We start from the raw sequence: 17,221 nt of genomic DNA, 5'->3' as shown, positions 1-17,221 counted from the left end.
GCAAAGCTTAATGATACAGAATACAAAGAAATCCATAAAATTGTGTGCTTCCAACTTTAACACAAACAGTTTGGACAAAACCCACGTGTGAGTGTGAAGGTCAAATGTCCACATACTTTTGTCCATTTGTTAAGCAATTGTAAGTCAATAAGACTATTGTACATAGAAGTATATTACTCAGAGAAAAATATTGCAGAGGAACATAAAATGCAATGCTGACAGTGGCTGTCATCATGTTTGTTAAGATTTACATTCATGAGTGTAATTTTATTGCAAGTATGCTATTCCAGTGTCTACCACACATTTATCCCTGAAGCACCTTCTGGGGAAAAAAAAAGAAATTAAATACGACTACACAGTGATTTCTTCCACATGCGTCCTGGATTTTTTAGGAGAAGAGGCACTTAAGGGAAGACGGGTTTCCTCTCATGACCTTTTCAACCATCCCAACAACAGTCTGCAGTCTGCTCAGCTCATTACTGGTGCTAATGAAAAACAAGGCTGTTACTGAGGTGGTGAGGACAGGCTCAATGGTGGCATGTATAGAACTGATATAACATCGTCTGTGGTATTTCATCTATCACAGGAAGTACGTTTTCTGCTGGACCTTCTTGGCAGTACAGTAATTCCTTCTGGCTTCTTACTTCATGTCCCAAGAGATAACAGTTGTTGGAAACTGAAATGTGCCCCACAGATATCACCGTCTTTCAGGTTCACCACCAATAAGGTTTAGGGTTCCAGATGTGAGATACCGCAGCCTTAACTGTTGCCTCCACCAGTCAGAAAACTACATATCCATTAATAGATGGATGGTGGTATGCTGAGATGTGCAAGTTAAGAAATGAAGCAGGTCCATAATAACAATAATACTAACTATCAAATCAGAGCCCACAACTACGACATTAAAATAGATCCCCTGGCAGTCCTTCCGTTAGTTCTCATGTTGCCCCACAACTAACAGCTAGATATAGACACATAAAGATGTCTATAATCTGCTTAAGTTCTATGGCTATTCTCCATCTTGTGGCTAGGTGACTGAGTTGTGCTTTTTCACGTTATGCAACAGGATCCAGGACTTTAGACTGAAAGTAAATCTGGGTAATGCTGCTTAGGCTAACACTGTGCTAATCACTTGCACCTGTCTTGCTAAAACAGGTCTACTGCTTTCAAAGAACAATCCAGAAAACAGGAAAACTTCTTTGACACAGAAGAAGATAGATACCATTTACCCTACAGGCTAAGAACTTCAGAAGAAAGAGGCAATATGGCTGACATGTCAGCTGAACAACTACAGACCTGTCCTCATGGCCTGTCAGCAAACGTGTGATCTTATTTATCTTGTTTACTCACAATACCTTCTAACACTGATAAATTTAACAGTGGGAGTATATGAACATTTTTCGGACCCGTCACTATTCCTCGCTTCGAAACAAATCACTGTGTCGCAGCATTCAAATGTGTTTTGAAACAGATAACTGCTGCATGGAAGTGTGGAGAGATTATAGCCTTCAAGATCCTAAACCCTGTGGCCAGAAAAGCATCAGAAAGATAAAAGACGCTTCATGGCCCATGGGGGATGACTGACATGAATAACTCTGCCTAGCTAGAATGCAGCATTTAAATCTTTCATATTGACAGTGGAAAGGCACAGAAACACAAGAAAGGAGACAGAGCTGTACAAAATATCTACATTTTCTCAAGTATGCTTCCAAAGAACAGACATTGTTCAACTAAGCTTACACTTTTCTTAACCACAAAGTGAATTTTCACATGTTTTTAATGACAAGAGTGCACCACAACTGGTGAATTCTAAGCTAGGTTAAGTAGCTAAGTTAAGGGCACAACAGTGGTAGTTAGCAGTGCTGGGGCTTGAACCCCAATCTTGCAATCAACAACTCACTCGAGCTACCACTGCCCACCATCTCTTGATCTGCTGTTTGAGAATTCTGTCACAATGTGAATCAGAATCAGAATGTGAATCACAATGTGAATCACAATGTGAATCAGATTCAGAATATGAATCACAATGTGGATCAGAATCAGAATGTGAATCACAATGCGAATCAGAATCAGAATGTGAATCACAGTGCGAATCAGAATCAGAATGTGAATCACAATGTGGATCAGAATCAGAATGTGAATCACAATGTGAATCAGAATCAGAATGTGAATCAGATTCAGAATATGAATCACAATGTGGATCAGAATCAGAATGTGAATCACAATGCGAATCAGAATCAGAATGTGAATCACAATGCGAATCAGAATCAGAATGTGAATCACAGTGCGAATCAGAATCAGAATGTGAATCGCAATGTGGATCAGAACCAGAAAATGAATCATAATGTGGATCGGAATCAGAATGTGAATCACAGTGTGAATCAGAGTTAGAATGTGAATCAGAATGTGGATCAGAATCAGAATGTGAATCAGAATGTGGATCAGAATTATAATGTGAACCACAATGTGGATTAGAATCATAATGTGAATCACAGTGTGAATCAGAGTCAGAATGTGAATCGCAATGTGGATCAGAACCAGAATGTGAATCATAATGTGGATTAGAATCAGAATGAATCACAGAGTGGATTAGAATCAGAATGTGAATCACAATGTGGATCAGAATCATAATGTGAATCACAATGTGGATTAGAATCATAATGTGAAGCACAATGCGAATCAGAATGAATCACAATGTGGATCAGAATCATAATGTGAATCACAGAGTGAATCAGAGTCAGAATGTGAATTACAGTGTGGGTCAGAGTCAGAATGTGAGTTACAGTGTGGATCAGAATCAGAATGTGAATCAGAGTGAATCAGAGTCAGAATGTGAATTACAGTGTGGGTCAGAGTCAGAATGTGAATTACAGTGTGGATCAGAATCATAATGTGAATTACAGTGTGAATCAGAGTCAGAATGTGAATCACAATGTGGATCAGAATCAGAATGTGAATCACAATGCGAATCAGAATCAGAATGTGAATCACAGAGTGAATCAGAATCAGAATGTGAATCACAGAGTGAATCAGAGTCAGAATGTGAATTACAGTGTGGATCAGAATCAGAATGTGAATCACAGAGTGAATCAGAGTCAGAATGTGAATCACAGAGTGAATCAGAGTCAGAATGTGAATTACAGTGTGGATCAGAATCAGAATGTGAATCACAGAGTGAATCAGAGTCAGAATGTGAATCACAGAGTGAATCAGAGTCAGAATGTGAATTACAGTGTGGGTCAGAGTCAGAATGTGAATTACAGTGTGGATCAGAATCAGAATGTGAATCACAGAGTGAATCAGAGTCAGAATGTGAATTACAGTGTGGGTCAGAGTCAGAATGTGAATTACAGTGTGGATCAGAATCATAATGTGAATTACAGTGTGAATCAGAGTCAGAATGTGAATCACAATGTGGATCAGAATCAGAATGTGAATCACAATGCGAATCAGAATCAGAATGTGAATCACAGAGTGAATCAGAATCAGAATGTGAATCACAGAGTGAATCAGAGTCAGAATGTGAATTACAGTGTGGATCAGAATCAGAATGTGAATCACAGAGTGAATCAGAGTCAGAATGTGAATCACAGAGTGAATCAGAGTCAGAATGTGAATTACAGTGTGGATCAGAATCAGAATGTGAATCACAGAGTGAATCAGAGTCAGAATGTGAATCACAGAGTGAATCAGAGTCAGAATGTGAATTACAGTGTGGGTCAGAGTCAGAATGTGAATTACAGTGTGGATCAGAATCATAATGTGAATTACAGTGTGAATCAGAGTCAGAATGTGAATCACAATGTGGATCAGAATCAGAATGTGAATCACAATGCGAATCAGAATCAGAATGTGAATCACAGAGTGAATCAGAATCAGAATGTGAATCACAGAGTGAAACAGAGTCAGAATGTGAATTACAGTGTGGATCAGAATCAGAATGTGAATCACAATGTGGATCAGAATCAGAATGTGAATCACAATGCGAATCAGAATCAGAATGTGAATCACAGAGTGAATCAGAATCAGAATGTGAATCACAGAGTGAATCAGAGTCAGAATGTGAATCACAATGTGGATCAGAATCAGAATGTGAATTACAGTGTGAATCAGATCAGAATGTGAATCGCAATATGAATTGAGCTTGAGCTACAATTGCCTACCTTCACTGCTTTGTTAGAAAAACCAGAAAAAGTGTAAATGTTCATACAAAATACTCTCATAAAACACTGGATCCACTGGTCCCATTAGAAGTAAGGGTCACTGCAAATCAATACAGATTTCCTCTGCCTGACTCTTTTATCCTGTGATCTAACATTTCTATCCTCGTGGACTTGTTCAGGATTGTATACTGTATTCCAGAAATCTCATAGTGAACCATAGGAAGACTTTACCCAATAAACAAATATGTTTCTTTCTAACAATTCCTTCCAGGCGAATTTTCTTATATTAGTGTAGATATATTACAGCCCAGTTGTCATATATGACCTTTATATTAATTAGTTCCTGTTGGAAAAGAATAGACTGTAAAAAAACGACGTGCTTTGTGGAATATGAAATAAAACTTAAACCTGGTAAAGCAACAGCACCATAAAAATTCAGGGCTTCCTCAGTTAAAGACAACCCTGACACCATTTCCATCCGCAATCAAAATGAATTCCTTTCCTTACTATAATGGCTTTTTTCCCCTTCATACCCACATAAGCTGCTTGCTGTCTAATAGCTTACGCTTTAAACACATTAAACTTCAGAAGAAAGTGATTTTCTTTCCAGGAAAATAAAGATATTTAGCTTTAGCTTTTTTAAAAAAAACATTTTTCAGCTGCATGTGCAAAAAAGCAAAAAGCAAAACACAGTGGTCTTTAAAGGTCTCCATGCCAACGTCCTCCTCTGGACACACTCAAAGAGAAAAATGAGGTGAGAAGTAGAATCAGTTGCCTCACAAACACATTTTATAAAGCAACAAGTCAGTGGATTTTTAGACACATTATGCTATTACACTTTTCACTTAAACACGCTCTTTTCGACAAACTTTTATCACACTGGTCACACACTAGTTAAACATATACTAATTGTTCAGCATCAGTGTCGTTCACAGTGTTTCAGAAGCGGACAGGAACGGAAATCTAATTTCTTTTTAAACTAGGTTGATGTAAGGCCTTATTTAAAGGTGTAATCTTCAACCACTGAAATCAGTGTAAGTTATCCCAACAGAGGGGTAATTTATGTTGATTGAATGTGTCTGATAAGTCTATTTCCATTCTGCTGGTGGAATGGGACACCAGTGTACTGGTAAAAAAGGGTTAAATCCCAGCAATGCCACGGCTGGACCCTAATAGCAAGGCTTTAAACCAGTCAACATGTGAGATATATCCTGTGTCCATTCTAACTGGCGTTTCAGTAAAATGTTTTTCATTCATCATCAGTAACGCAGGGTCAGGGTCGCAGTGGATCGGGTGTATGAAATGGGAATACACCCAATGGGATGCCTATCCATCACAGAGCATCATGCACACACATTCAGACCTTACAGCAGTTTAGCATAGCCAAGGGAGACATCAAGGAAACCACAGTACTCAGAGAGAAAGGTTATAGAAACATCACATAGACAGTAACCCAAGCTTAGGATCGAACAGAGGACCCAGGAGCTGAGAGGCGGCAACGTGTCCAAGTGCGTCACCATGTTTTCTGATCAACTAATGGAAAAGTTTCTCAGAACTTGTAACACTGTCAGCTGCTGTAATAGCTTGATTCTTAGATTGTACTCTGTCTCATGTTACATAAACCTACCTATGCAGTGACAAACAATTATAATGTAGCTATGGAAGTAACTTCAAAAGTAGTTTTTCAACGTTTCTGTTCTATCAGTACATGTAAAAATACATCAGGGCCACTTAAGGCCATTCAAACACATAATAAAATTCTCCGGGGAATATTTTCAGGACTGCCAGTTGCAGCAATACTTTTTGCAATAGCTGTTGGTAGGTCTGGGTTCAGCTTGAGAAACAAAAGCTTCAGGGACAACTGCAGACTCGATCGAATATTCTTGACAAAAGCATTTTCAAAAATAGCACATGTTCATTCAGCAAAGTAAACCTTAAAAACATTACGCAGGTCCATTTAACTCTGAAAAAATATTATTCTGTTTTCATTTCCAAACCCCATCGTCTTGATATTAAGGCAATTTAAATGACTTTGATGAAGATGAGTGAGTCTGCCTTCATTGAAAAAAAAAACAGTGAGGCTTTACTGAACTATATTAACTTCATAAATGATGATTAAATTCATTATATGAGAAATAGCATGTCGAGACCACGAAGAGCACTATTAATATAAAAAGAAGGCTAGTGGGGCAAAAAAATTTTTTCGCAAAACATTATTTAAATGTTGAAAAATGCAGCAAAATAGATGTAACTACACTGCAAACCACAACCCCAAAATAAACTTTATAACAAATCTCATAAAAGCCAGATTTGTAAAGGAGAGGAGGTAATGTTTAGCCTGGATACACACACTTAACTCACTGACGGGCGAGAGTAAAGTCGGTGGGACATTCAAAGGTAAAGAAAAAAGTAGCATGTGTGTATTTACAACGTATTTGTAGTATTATACTGCAGCTGCAAAATGCCCTGCAAAATATATTACAACAAACTTGCAAATCTCTATCTATCTATCTATCTATCTATCTATCTATCTATCTATCTATCTATCTATCTATCACTGCATTTCTTCCCAGCCACTTCGTGTGTTCATCCTCATATAAGAGCCTCCTATGAGGGCAGTTGGGTATTATTCGTTTCCCAGAATTCCAAAGTAATCAGCTTGCTGCTAAATGGAAACTGGTTAAATTACATTGCACACATTTGTTCTTGCATATCTGCAGAGGATATCTGTTTGTTTGTTTGTTTGTTTATGTCACAAAATGACCAGTGCATTCATTGAAAATTTGTCTGGTGCATTCAGAATTGGTCAGACATACCAGGTGACAGAACACAATGTTGTGATATTTGTATTGCAAAAGCAAATACTGAGAGTGACCAAGCAACTGATTGCGCAGTGCTGCTGGTAAAGATAGGGTCTGTATCAAATAGAACTACACGGTACAAATGTTTGACCTGCTCTTACACACCGTGAGGTGTGTGTTACTGAGTGATGAGTGGAGAGTCAGGGGTATCAGAGCAGGGAAACACACCACCGTGTAAAATGTAGTTTAGTGGGAACTTCATGAGCGCAAGGACTGAGGGATAACTGCGGTCAGATGGAGGTCCTGCACTTTATTCCTGAGAAAACCGCGTCCAGTGCTACGCCTCGTCTCTGCTGCACAGCTGCGTTGCATTATAGTGCGTGCGTTTATAACCGCACAGGTCCAGAGTCCTCTTGTAAAGCTTATAATCAAACTCTTATAAAAAAAAAAAACCCGCCATGAAGTTTTATGTGAGGTCAACCGGTTCAACCGAGGCATTAAAAAAGGGAAGCCACAGAACTCGTTAAAGTTCGAGCAGTTCGCGTGAATTTCCTAAACGGAGCGGCTCTGCTTACCTGTGACGAGAGGCGCGAGCGTCACCGCCAGCAGCAGCGTCGCACACCTGAGACCCAAACAATCCATGTGCTACATCCGCGTTTCCGTCTTCACACGCGCGCGCAAGGGTCCGCTAACAACCCCGCTGCTTCTCCCGGTAACACTCGCATCGCACGACTTTTTCTCATTCGTGACTTTTTTTTTCTTTTTTCACGGCGCGGCTCGCGGTACTGCAACTCAGCTTCTGTGGAGAAAACGGAGCGCACGGATAAAAGCGCAGTAAAAGGCCGGGGGGGGGCTGAGCGTGGGGGTAATCCGCTCCGCTCCGCCTCCGGCCCACACCGGAATATAAACCGATTAGAGCGCGAGCCTACCGACAGCACTCACACTCACACACACACACACACTCGCACCTGGACTGTATTTATACACATGCAGCTACTGCCAGTGCAATAAAAAAAAAGCCTAGGGAGAGTGGAGTTACTTATAAGAGTTATTACATAACATACACTAATCACGCATGACATTATAAACAGAGAGAGGCGAAGTGAATAACACTGATGATCTCCTCATCATGGCACCTGTTAGTTATTAGGCAGAAAGTGGACAATTACAAAGTTGATGTGTTAGAAGCAGGAAAAATGGGCAAGCGTAAGGATCTGAGCGAGTTTGACGAAGAGCCAGATTGTGATGGCTAGACCACTGGATCAGAGCATCTCCAAAACTGCAGCTCTTATGGGGTGTTCCCGGTCTGCAGCGGTCAGTATCTATCAAAAGTGGTCCAAGGAAGGAACAGTGGTGAACCAGAGACAGGGTCATGGGCGGACAAGTCTCATTGATGCACGTGGGGAGTGAAGGCCCGTGTGATCCGATCCAACAGACGAGCTACTGTTGCTCAGAGTGCTGAAGAAGTTAATGCTGGTTCTGATAGAAAGGTGTCAGGATACACAGTGCAGGACAGTTTGTTGTGTTTTGGCAGGAAAAGGGATACATACATACATATGATATAATATAATTCCTACAGCTTCAAAATAATGCAAAATGACCGGTGCTCAGTGTTAATAATGTAACACTGGGTCTGTAACTGAATACACAAACAAACCTTATGTCTTAAATCATATACTTCATGTACTATTCTAGATTATTACTGAGTACTATTATCGTATTACAACCCTATTACAGTTAGTGTTTGCATTAATAATAATTAAAAAAAAACTCCCATGTAGCCTTTAAAACTTTTGTGTTTGTAAATGCTATGAATTTTTGATCTGAAAAGATTTTAGTTTATGTTTTACATCTGAGTTTTAATGTTCAAGACTTTCTGAGTTAATGTTGCATTTTCTTACAATGCAGTAAAGAACTACAATGTTTGCAAAACAAAAAGCAAATTCTTTGCTAAAATGCTGCATGAATGTATAACACTGTGTCACACAATTTATTCCTGTGCCACAATGTTCCCACGAAGGTGTCCATGTTTAACTAAGCTGAATGTCTTTTGTTCTGTTAGATCTGTTGTGTAGGTAACTGTCCTCTACGGTGTTATCTTCTGAAACTACTGATCAAAACTAACGTCCCTACACTGATTTTATTCTTCGTCCTTGATTTATTGAATCAGTATCAGTGTATGTGTTTATAGAGGTTTCTGGATAAGGTCACCTGCCATATGCTGTATATGTAAAATGATCTGTTCTATTTGCATACGAAACATACACTTCAGTGTTTTCCTGATAAGAAAAAAGTGTCCATATTTTCATTATAATCTGACTTTGAACTAAATAAATTCTACAGATTTAGGACGGAGTTAGCATTTTTCTGCAGGTAAACAGAGGATGCTACTGAGCACGTGCAGAACGAGCGTCAGCAACGTAGTTCGTTTATGATTAGAGACGTTAAAGTGAAACTGCTGGACCTTGTTGTAATTGATGGCCCCTTCATTTTAACTGTACATAGCATAAATTCTCTCTAAATTATTATAACACATTTTTGTTTACATGTTTTCCCCAAATGAAATGCATGGGCATAGAAGAAAAGTAAGTGTTTTACCATCAGCGTCAAATAAGAATGATCAGGTGTAAGATGTATAAAGGCAGTTGGTGTTAAATAAACCTAAAAACTAATGCTGTAGTCATAAAGAATTTCCTGTGCTAATTCCAAGAATTATCCAGAGATGCTCATACTGAACATCCTGTAAAGACACTTAGTACTGTTTGACTTTAGAGCATAGAGTTGTACAAGTTTAATGATCTACTATAATCTCTCTATTCTGTCGCTCAGATGAAGACAGGTTCCCTTTCGAGCTTCTTAAGGTTTCTTCCTCATATCGCCTCAGTTTTTGCTCATCTTCTTCGTGACAATCTTTTGTAGAAAGCACTATAAAATAAATATTAAAAAAAAACAAAATAGATTTTATGTATTTATATCTCTATCTATCTATCTATCTATCTATCTATCTATCTATCTATCTATCTATCTATCTATCTATCTATCTATCTATCTATAGATATAGGAAATAATATATAGAAAATAATACTGTAATGATGAAATTCCTGCACTGCTTAGTGGTTCACTGGTCAGCTGGAGTGCACAGTGCTCCAACTTTGGCACAGTGTGTGTGACATGTATTTGGGCGAGAATCAGGCCAAGGGTAGGGCGAGTGTGTCAAAGACCAGCGGCCAAACAATTCCTGGAGAGGGTTTTATTGCATCTACTTCTGCTTGCATATTGTACATAATTTAATGTTTTCTGAGTATAGAGCCAAATAAAATGCCATCCTAAAACAGCAGAAAAACACTGAACAAAAACAGTACTGGCTCTTGTACTACATTTTTCTATGTGAGTTCTTTTAAATGCACAATAACTCAAACTAATGAAAAAGACCTACTCCAAAATCACTTAAGCCACATCCACATTGCGTTTGCAGGTATGTTAAAAGCACTTCTGCTTTATACGAGTGTATTTGCCATCCTCTGCTTCACTCTGCTCAGTTTCTGTTCAAACCAAAGGTTATAGGGTAAAGCTGCAGGTAATTGTGGCACATTTGTAGTTCATTATTCTCTAATGCATTTGCGGAGGATCAGAAGGATAAGGCCTGGTAACTCAAATATTTTCTAACCACAAGAGATTTTCTACCGGATTCTTTCGATTAGGGAAAACATTTCTTTTCATTCAAGATAGAACATATCGAAGTTGATCATAGTTTCCAAATATAAAGTGTCCTCCAAAAGTTCCCAAGGCTTTCTTTTCTGTACACATTTTGGTTGGAGATCAAAAGATAAATATGAGATAATCGAACAGAACTTCAGCTTTCATTATCCGTTATTTGTATCTAGATTTGACAAACATCTTAGAACATGGCAGTTTTGGTAGCAGACCAACCTGGGGAAAATAAATCAAATCAAAGGTATTGCACAAGCATTGGCACAGCCAATACAACAATTAGGAATGTCCTGAAAAAGCAAGAAAACACTGGTGCACTAACACTAACAGTCACAAAACAGGTCAGCCAAGGAAAACAACAGCAGCTCATGACAAAAACATCGAGAGAGCTGTGAAGAAAACCCAAAAACAACATTCAGTGACATCACCAACTAACTTCACCGGGCAGGGGTGAAGATATCACAAAAGCAGAGATACAGAGGCCATACCAGGCCATCAGAGTTGAGCCACAAATGTTCTTAATCCAAGATAAACCTCCACCAAAGTGTGAGGAAAGGAAGGATCTTCTCACGATCCAAAATCAGTCATTAGTCATGTCACCGAGGAGGTTGTGTCATAGCTTGGGCTTGCATGGCTGCTTCTGGAACATTCTCACTAATCTTTACTGATAAAATCTACAGAAATGGAGAGAAATGCATCCAAATTAATTGGCAAGAATTTCATTATCCAGCAGGACAATGATCTAAAGCACCACTACTAGATGTGCAATCTTGCCAATAGTTATATAGTCTTTAATTCTTCTCTTTTATTTATTCTAATACATTTAATGTACATATCTGCTCACTTTGCACTCGGCCTATTTTGCACATTTTGTACACAGTTGCTATTGTATGCCTGTTTACAATTGTGTAAACAAATTTGTGTTTAAAAATCAGTTTACATCTACACTATATCTATTTACAGCTTCATGTGTATCTATTCACACTTACTTTTTGTATCATCTGTTCACATTGTGTGTGTGTGTGTGTGAGAATGTGTGCACCTTTTAGATAAGAGAACCTAAATTTCGTCATACATTTGTGCAATGACAATAAAATATTCTCATCTATTCTATTCTGTTCAATTCTAAAACACACTGCCATCACAACCAAAGAGAAAAAGTTTTTAGACTGGCCAAGTCAGTCACCAGGCTTTAACCCAACTGAGCAAGCATTTCACCTCCTGAAGGGGTTTCTGAAGGGAGAAACCCCACAAAAACAAGTAATAACCTGAAAGAAGCTACAGTACACACCTGGGAAAGCTTCACAAAAGAAACAGCAGCAGTTCGGGGGGCGGTCCTGATGGAATAATTACAATCAAATATGAAGGGTTATTGACTGCAAGACCGCCTGTTCCGATATTTTTGCTCACCATGAATCGTGTGGTCAGGTTCTGCTGTTTCAACACTTTCAGAGAAGGCACACAATCTAAGAACAAATGGACTCAGAAGTTACAATAGACCTTGAAATACTTGTATGAAAGTGCTTCCAAAAACCTGTTAAAACTCCAACGAGGAGGAAAAGAAAGGCTGATGAACTGCTGCCAAAAACATCCAAAACATTGGCAGGATATTTTACTTAGTAACAAAAATCTGTTCATACATAAAAAGAAGCTTTCAATGTGAATAATGATACACTGGCTTACACCAATCACAGGAGCTGCATGTTTTCCTGCAGCCCTAAAAATCTGCCTCTGGACAATAAAATGAACTTTGGATTTTGATGAATCAAATTTTAATATTTAATAATATGCCTGTACATATTAAAATTAACTTAATCCTCTATGCAATGGCTTTAACCAGTTCCCATAAAACAATAAGTCACATGTAACAGACGGAATTCCGATAAAACTTGTCTTGTTCGCCCTCTATTTTTTTCCTCAGTACAGATTTTTTCAGTTCACAGAATCATATTTTTATGATGATAAACTCATGCAAAGGAATGCCATGCTTGGCATATCTGGCTGTGTTTTTTTTTCCACATGGAAAACCTTCATTTTGTCCAAAACGGATAATTTCTAAAGTCAAACAAAGTGAGGAAGAGTCTGGGTGTCTGCTTTCTCATCTCCAAAAGTTTGCATCATGGATGTGGGGTGTGTATTAGAACTGTTTTTTTTGTCCATAAGGCATGAAAAAGTCGCTTAAAGTGTGAGATTTACTTCTTAAGAGTCACAATGAAAGACCTCATTATTGTTTTTTGTTTACAATAAATAACTGCATCAAAATTCAATTATATAATAAAAAATAAACTGCATAAAATGGCAATTCTATACTAATGTGATTAGAAAACAAAAAGCTGCAGAAGCACTGCGCTTTCACCCTAAAACTGGATGAATGTGGAAATTGGAAACAGGCTCCAAAGCTACACTCTCCCTCATAACCTAGTTGTAACATGTCATTTGCATACTGAAATCTGATTGGTTCTTATATTTTATGACCAAACAACACTTATCTATGACGCATTTAATAGCAATGATGAGATCTGTAGCTCCGTGTCTTTTAAAAGAATTAGGCGAAACAGCCGAAACAGTCAAATAATCTGTATTATGATGAAATCTGCTAATTATTACATCATAAAAAATAAGTTTAGGGTGAAATATATACCGTCTTAATTACTACAGTAAAATGACATTTAAATAGGAAATAAGATAACCCAACATTTCTTTTTATATATATATATATAAACTTAAGTCGTGTGGCCAGTGCACATATTCATTTATAAACAGTTTACAGGCATTGCCTAATGTTTTCGAGTTAAGAATCTTTTTTTTATTTTATTTACTTTAGCATCTATATTCAATAAAGCTTATGAAACAAACAAAAGGGAAATAGCTAAATGCTCAATAATGCAAAAAAAGAAAAAGAAAAAAGGAAAATCAGTGACACGTTAAACATCTCAGGCATAACAGTAACAGAGTGGCTATTGTACGGTAGAGTTGAATAAATTACAGCTCAAGTGACATGAACGAAGGCAGAGATGCTCTTTTTTTTTATCATTATATACTGTAAACGGCAGTGCACAAGTAAACAACAGAAGAAAAAAAAAAAAAGACTGTAACATAAAACTAAAAGTTGCTTGCGTTAGGTCTGTGGTTGATAATGGATAAGGATACGATGCTAGTGGAATATAAAATACAGCCTTTTTTTGGCAAATTGTCGTCTTTTTCCCCTCCAAATTCTTCCGTAACAGTGCAAGTAAGGAATGCCAGCGACTGCCAGTGCAATTAATCAAAAAGAAGCACGGACAATATTGCTAAACGAAAGACGTGGTTTCCAGACAGTTCTAAAAATCAAAGCTGCATTAGAAGTAAACTTGGAGCTCTAAAGCGACTTTCTCCTTTCCGGGTCTTGCTACAGTAACAGTCTCTGTGAAAGCTAGCTCACATATTTGCAGTCTTTTATAAATGCCCTCTGTGCCATCTTTGGATGCCAAAACGTGTCCAACTGTACGTTTTAAAATAAATACATTGTGCCTCTAAAGAGAGCACTGTGCCCGTGCGGTCCCTTTTTTTTTCCTGGATCTCCAGACGAGTCGTCCACTGGACATTATAAAGGCCTTTGAGGATCTTCCATACGAAAAGAGTTCAAATGTCCGCTTTAATTTTGTCCAAAGAGTTATCGATTTTTGTCAGAGTCTTTTTGATGCGCAAAGCCGTGAGCCTCGCCGAGGGGTTCTGGTACCAGCACTCTTTCATGAGTTTGGCGATGGACGTTAAAGTCTGAAAAACAGAGAAAAGGTAAGGAATCAAACAACCGGAGCGAAAGAATCAAGGAGTCATTTATCTCATGATAGCGAGCTGAATGATGTTGAGATAAGGTTTCTGCTCTGACTTGGTATAATGCACCAGTAAATCTCTCATTTAATGGCTAGTAATACCTGCTTACAGCTTTATAGTGCCATTTTATATTTCTTAAGGCTTAAGGCTTTCTAACTGCATGGAAAGCAGAGTGAAATGTTTAAGCTACTATCGCATCGTAACGTTCACGATCTATAACTCCTATATAGATCTATAATCTAGTCAGATTTGTTCCTTGCGCGATTCAGAAACCAATCTATGAATCACATCGTTCTTCTAAAATTTACACCAGAGGAAGATTCATGTTTTACTGTTACAGATTTTTCTCTCAGAATATCACTATAGCTTTTCTGTACTGAAAAAACAAAAAAAGAAATTAAAAAATGAGAAATAATATTTAAGGACCCAAAAGCATTCAACAATCGATCGAAAATATACTCACGGAATCTGAGAACCATCTGTTGGGGATGTTGGGTCTTTGCTGGTCTATACACACCACCTTTTTCATGTCCTCGAAGCTGGGGTCACTAGGCACGACATCATGGAAGGGAGGTTTGTAGTCTTCTACAATACCTGCATTGAAGAAATTAGTTCAAAAGTTAAACCCATTTTACTTTCCAGTTAATTACCAAAGCTTAATTGTGCTAATGTATGTCTTATGCAGGTGGATTATGCAATGGAAAAGTGCCTGGGGGTCGAGCTTGACTGCTGACGGACTTTATTAATAGCAGGCTAAAGCCGTGCAAGAGAGAGAAATCGGCGTCCATTTCAGATACTGCGCTCAAACAGTAGCGATAGCACGACGGTCACACGACCGATCTACAATATGTTTTCCGTCTCGGCCATTAATAGCGCTGGAGCGTCATGCTGATACGGTACATTCGCACAGCCCCACATTCCCACTCTCAGTCTGTGTGTCACTCCAACACACATCCTACAGGGATATTTCTGATCCGGTATCTCAGCTTCCTGTCTCCGGTCCTTGTTTCAGCTGAGCAATTTGTACTTCATGAGGTCGCAAGTAAAAATCTTATCTTATATTAACACGTTCAGCAAAGAATTCCAGTGTTTAATGATTCACACGAATAAAGCTGAATCAGTTTTTATTCCTAGAAATACTTTCCAAACCCCTGCTTAAGCGTGCTTTGCATGCCAATCGCCGCATGACCTCCATAAATACGGTTTGATTAAATAGGCCTGCTTAGCATTTATAATTGTTGTATACTGCGCATTTGCGCTAATCGTTTCATCAAATAGTTTGGATGTTGCATTTGTATCGTTTCACACAAAGTACGGCCTGGGGATCAAACCGATTCATTTAGCCACAAGTTATTTGGGGGACAGATTTGCATTTCTGGAGAAAATATAATTGCCTCTGTGAGCCTGTAAAGGAGAAAATTGTAGCCTGTGATTTCTGCAAAAAACAACATCCACCTGTTCTAGTTTGTGCCCTCAGGGGAGCTATAATTCACTAATGACTAGCTTGCAAAAAAATGTACAAAAAAAAAAAAGCACAAGCAGCATTCCAGACTGCTTTTATTTTAGAGAAAAGTCTGTCTGCAGACATTCAAGCTTTTCCGAGAGTGTGTAGTTTTATAACTACTGATGACAAACCTTTATATTCACTAACAAATTAACAGACTTAAAATCCTGCCAGAAATCCTGTTAAGTCAGCTCATGCTAACTAGCTGTTTAGTAAGCAGTGAGGAATTATTATTACGTGTTGAATTATGACATTAAACCTTTCCAGGCTAGCTAATATCAAGAATTTAATCATGAAGATAATGAAAATTTATGGTTAGAAGTTACAAAATCCCGTCAGAAACCCAGTCAGCTTAGCTCTTTTAACTACCTAGCTAGTGTTAACGTTAATGTTATGATAGGTCCTGTCAGATGTTCTTGAGGTTACTTCAGATTTATCTCGTCTGTACGTGCTGACTAGTTTTAGACTAAGGATTGAAATGATTTATAATTGTGAGACAGAAACCCTGTTAGAGGTCCAGAGGTTAGCTCATATTAGCTAGCAAGCTAGTACAGAGCACAACATGGAATATTGTGGAATATAACATGGAATATTGTGGAAATGTATGATAAGTTAAAAATTCTGTCGGTTTAGGTAGTTCAGTAGCTAGTTAGTTTCAAAATTTAAGATTATAAGAGATTATAAATTATAAATTAAAAGCACTGATAGAAATCATGTCGGGTTAGCTCATGTTAAGTATTTGGCTAGTGTTAAGATTATGAAATATATTAAGAATATGAAAATTTACAAAAATCCAATAAGCAATCTTGTCACGTTTGCTCATGCTAGCTAATATGCTAATCATTTGTCTATTGTTGCTTTAAGTTGAAAACAGAAATGCTCTCTTTCTCTTCACAGGGCTAAAGCTATGAACATAGATTTGATCAGACAGGCAGGAGGCATCAGTGGAAAATAAATAAATGAAAAAACCCACGACTGACCGTTGCTGACGGTGCGTCTGGCGATTTCCCACAGCACAAGGCCAAAAGCCCAGATGTCCACTCGTTTATATGACTCAAAGCAGTCCACTTGAATGGAGTCATCAAGCACCTCAGGGGCCATGTACCGTTTGGTGCCCACTTTAGGGTTATTCCCCACATCCAGCTCATTAGTGTCCTGGTAATGCATCACAGCCAGGCCTTAGGGTCAAAAAAGATTATAAAATAAAAATACATATTAGATTAATATTT

General features: G+C 38.2%; 2 protein-coding genes across 4 annotated transcripts in view; both read right to left on the bottom strand.

The window, feature by feature from the left end:
• Nucleotides 1–7,816, bottom strand: part of LOC131354719 (TGF-beta receptor type-1) — a 39,202-nt gene extending 31,386 nt beyond the window's left edge. Inside the window, exon 1 of the mRNA XM_058392678.1 lies at nucleotides 7,540–7,816. Within this exon, the coding sequence (XP_058248661.1) occupies nucleotides 7,540–7,606 (67 nt within the window). The 5' untranslated portion in view covers nucleotides 7,607–7,816. The remainder of the gene's footprint in view (nucleotides 1–7,539) is intronic.
• Nucleotides 7,817–12,430: 4,614 nt separating this feature from the next.
• Nucleotides 12,431–17,221, bottom strand: part of LOC131354766 (activin receptor type-1-like) — a 48,864-nt gene continuing 44,073 nt past the window's right edge. For all 3 annotated transcript variants that reach the window (XM_058392775.1, XM_058392776.1, XM_058392773.1), the window contains exons 10-12: nucleotides 16,973–17,170; nucleotides 14,952–15,082; nucleotides 12,431–14,431 (exon numbers count right to left, since the gene is read on the bottom strand). In XM_058392775.1, the coding sequence (XP_058248758.1) occupies nucleotides 14,297–14,431; nucleotides 14,952–15,082; nucleotides 16,973–17,170 (464 nt within the window). In that variant the 3' untranslated portion in view covers nucleotides 12,431–14,296. The remainder of the gene's footprint in view (nucleotides 14,432–14,951; nucleotides 15,083–16,972; nucleotides 17,171–17,221) is intronic.

The sequence above is a fragment of the Hemibagrus wyckioides genome, linkage group LG06 (assembly GCF_019097595.1).
Source record: "Hemibagrus wyckioides isolate EC202008001 linkage group LG06, SWU_Hwy_1.0, whole genome shotgun sequence".
Taxonomy (NCBI): domain Eukaryota; kingdom Metazoa; phylum Chordata; class Actinopteri; order Siluriformes; family Bagridae; genus Hemibagrus; species Hemibagrus wyckioides.
Note: the sequence above shows the minus strand (reverse complement) of the source record. Positions and strands in the feature narration are given on the sequence as shown.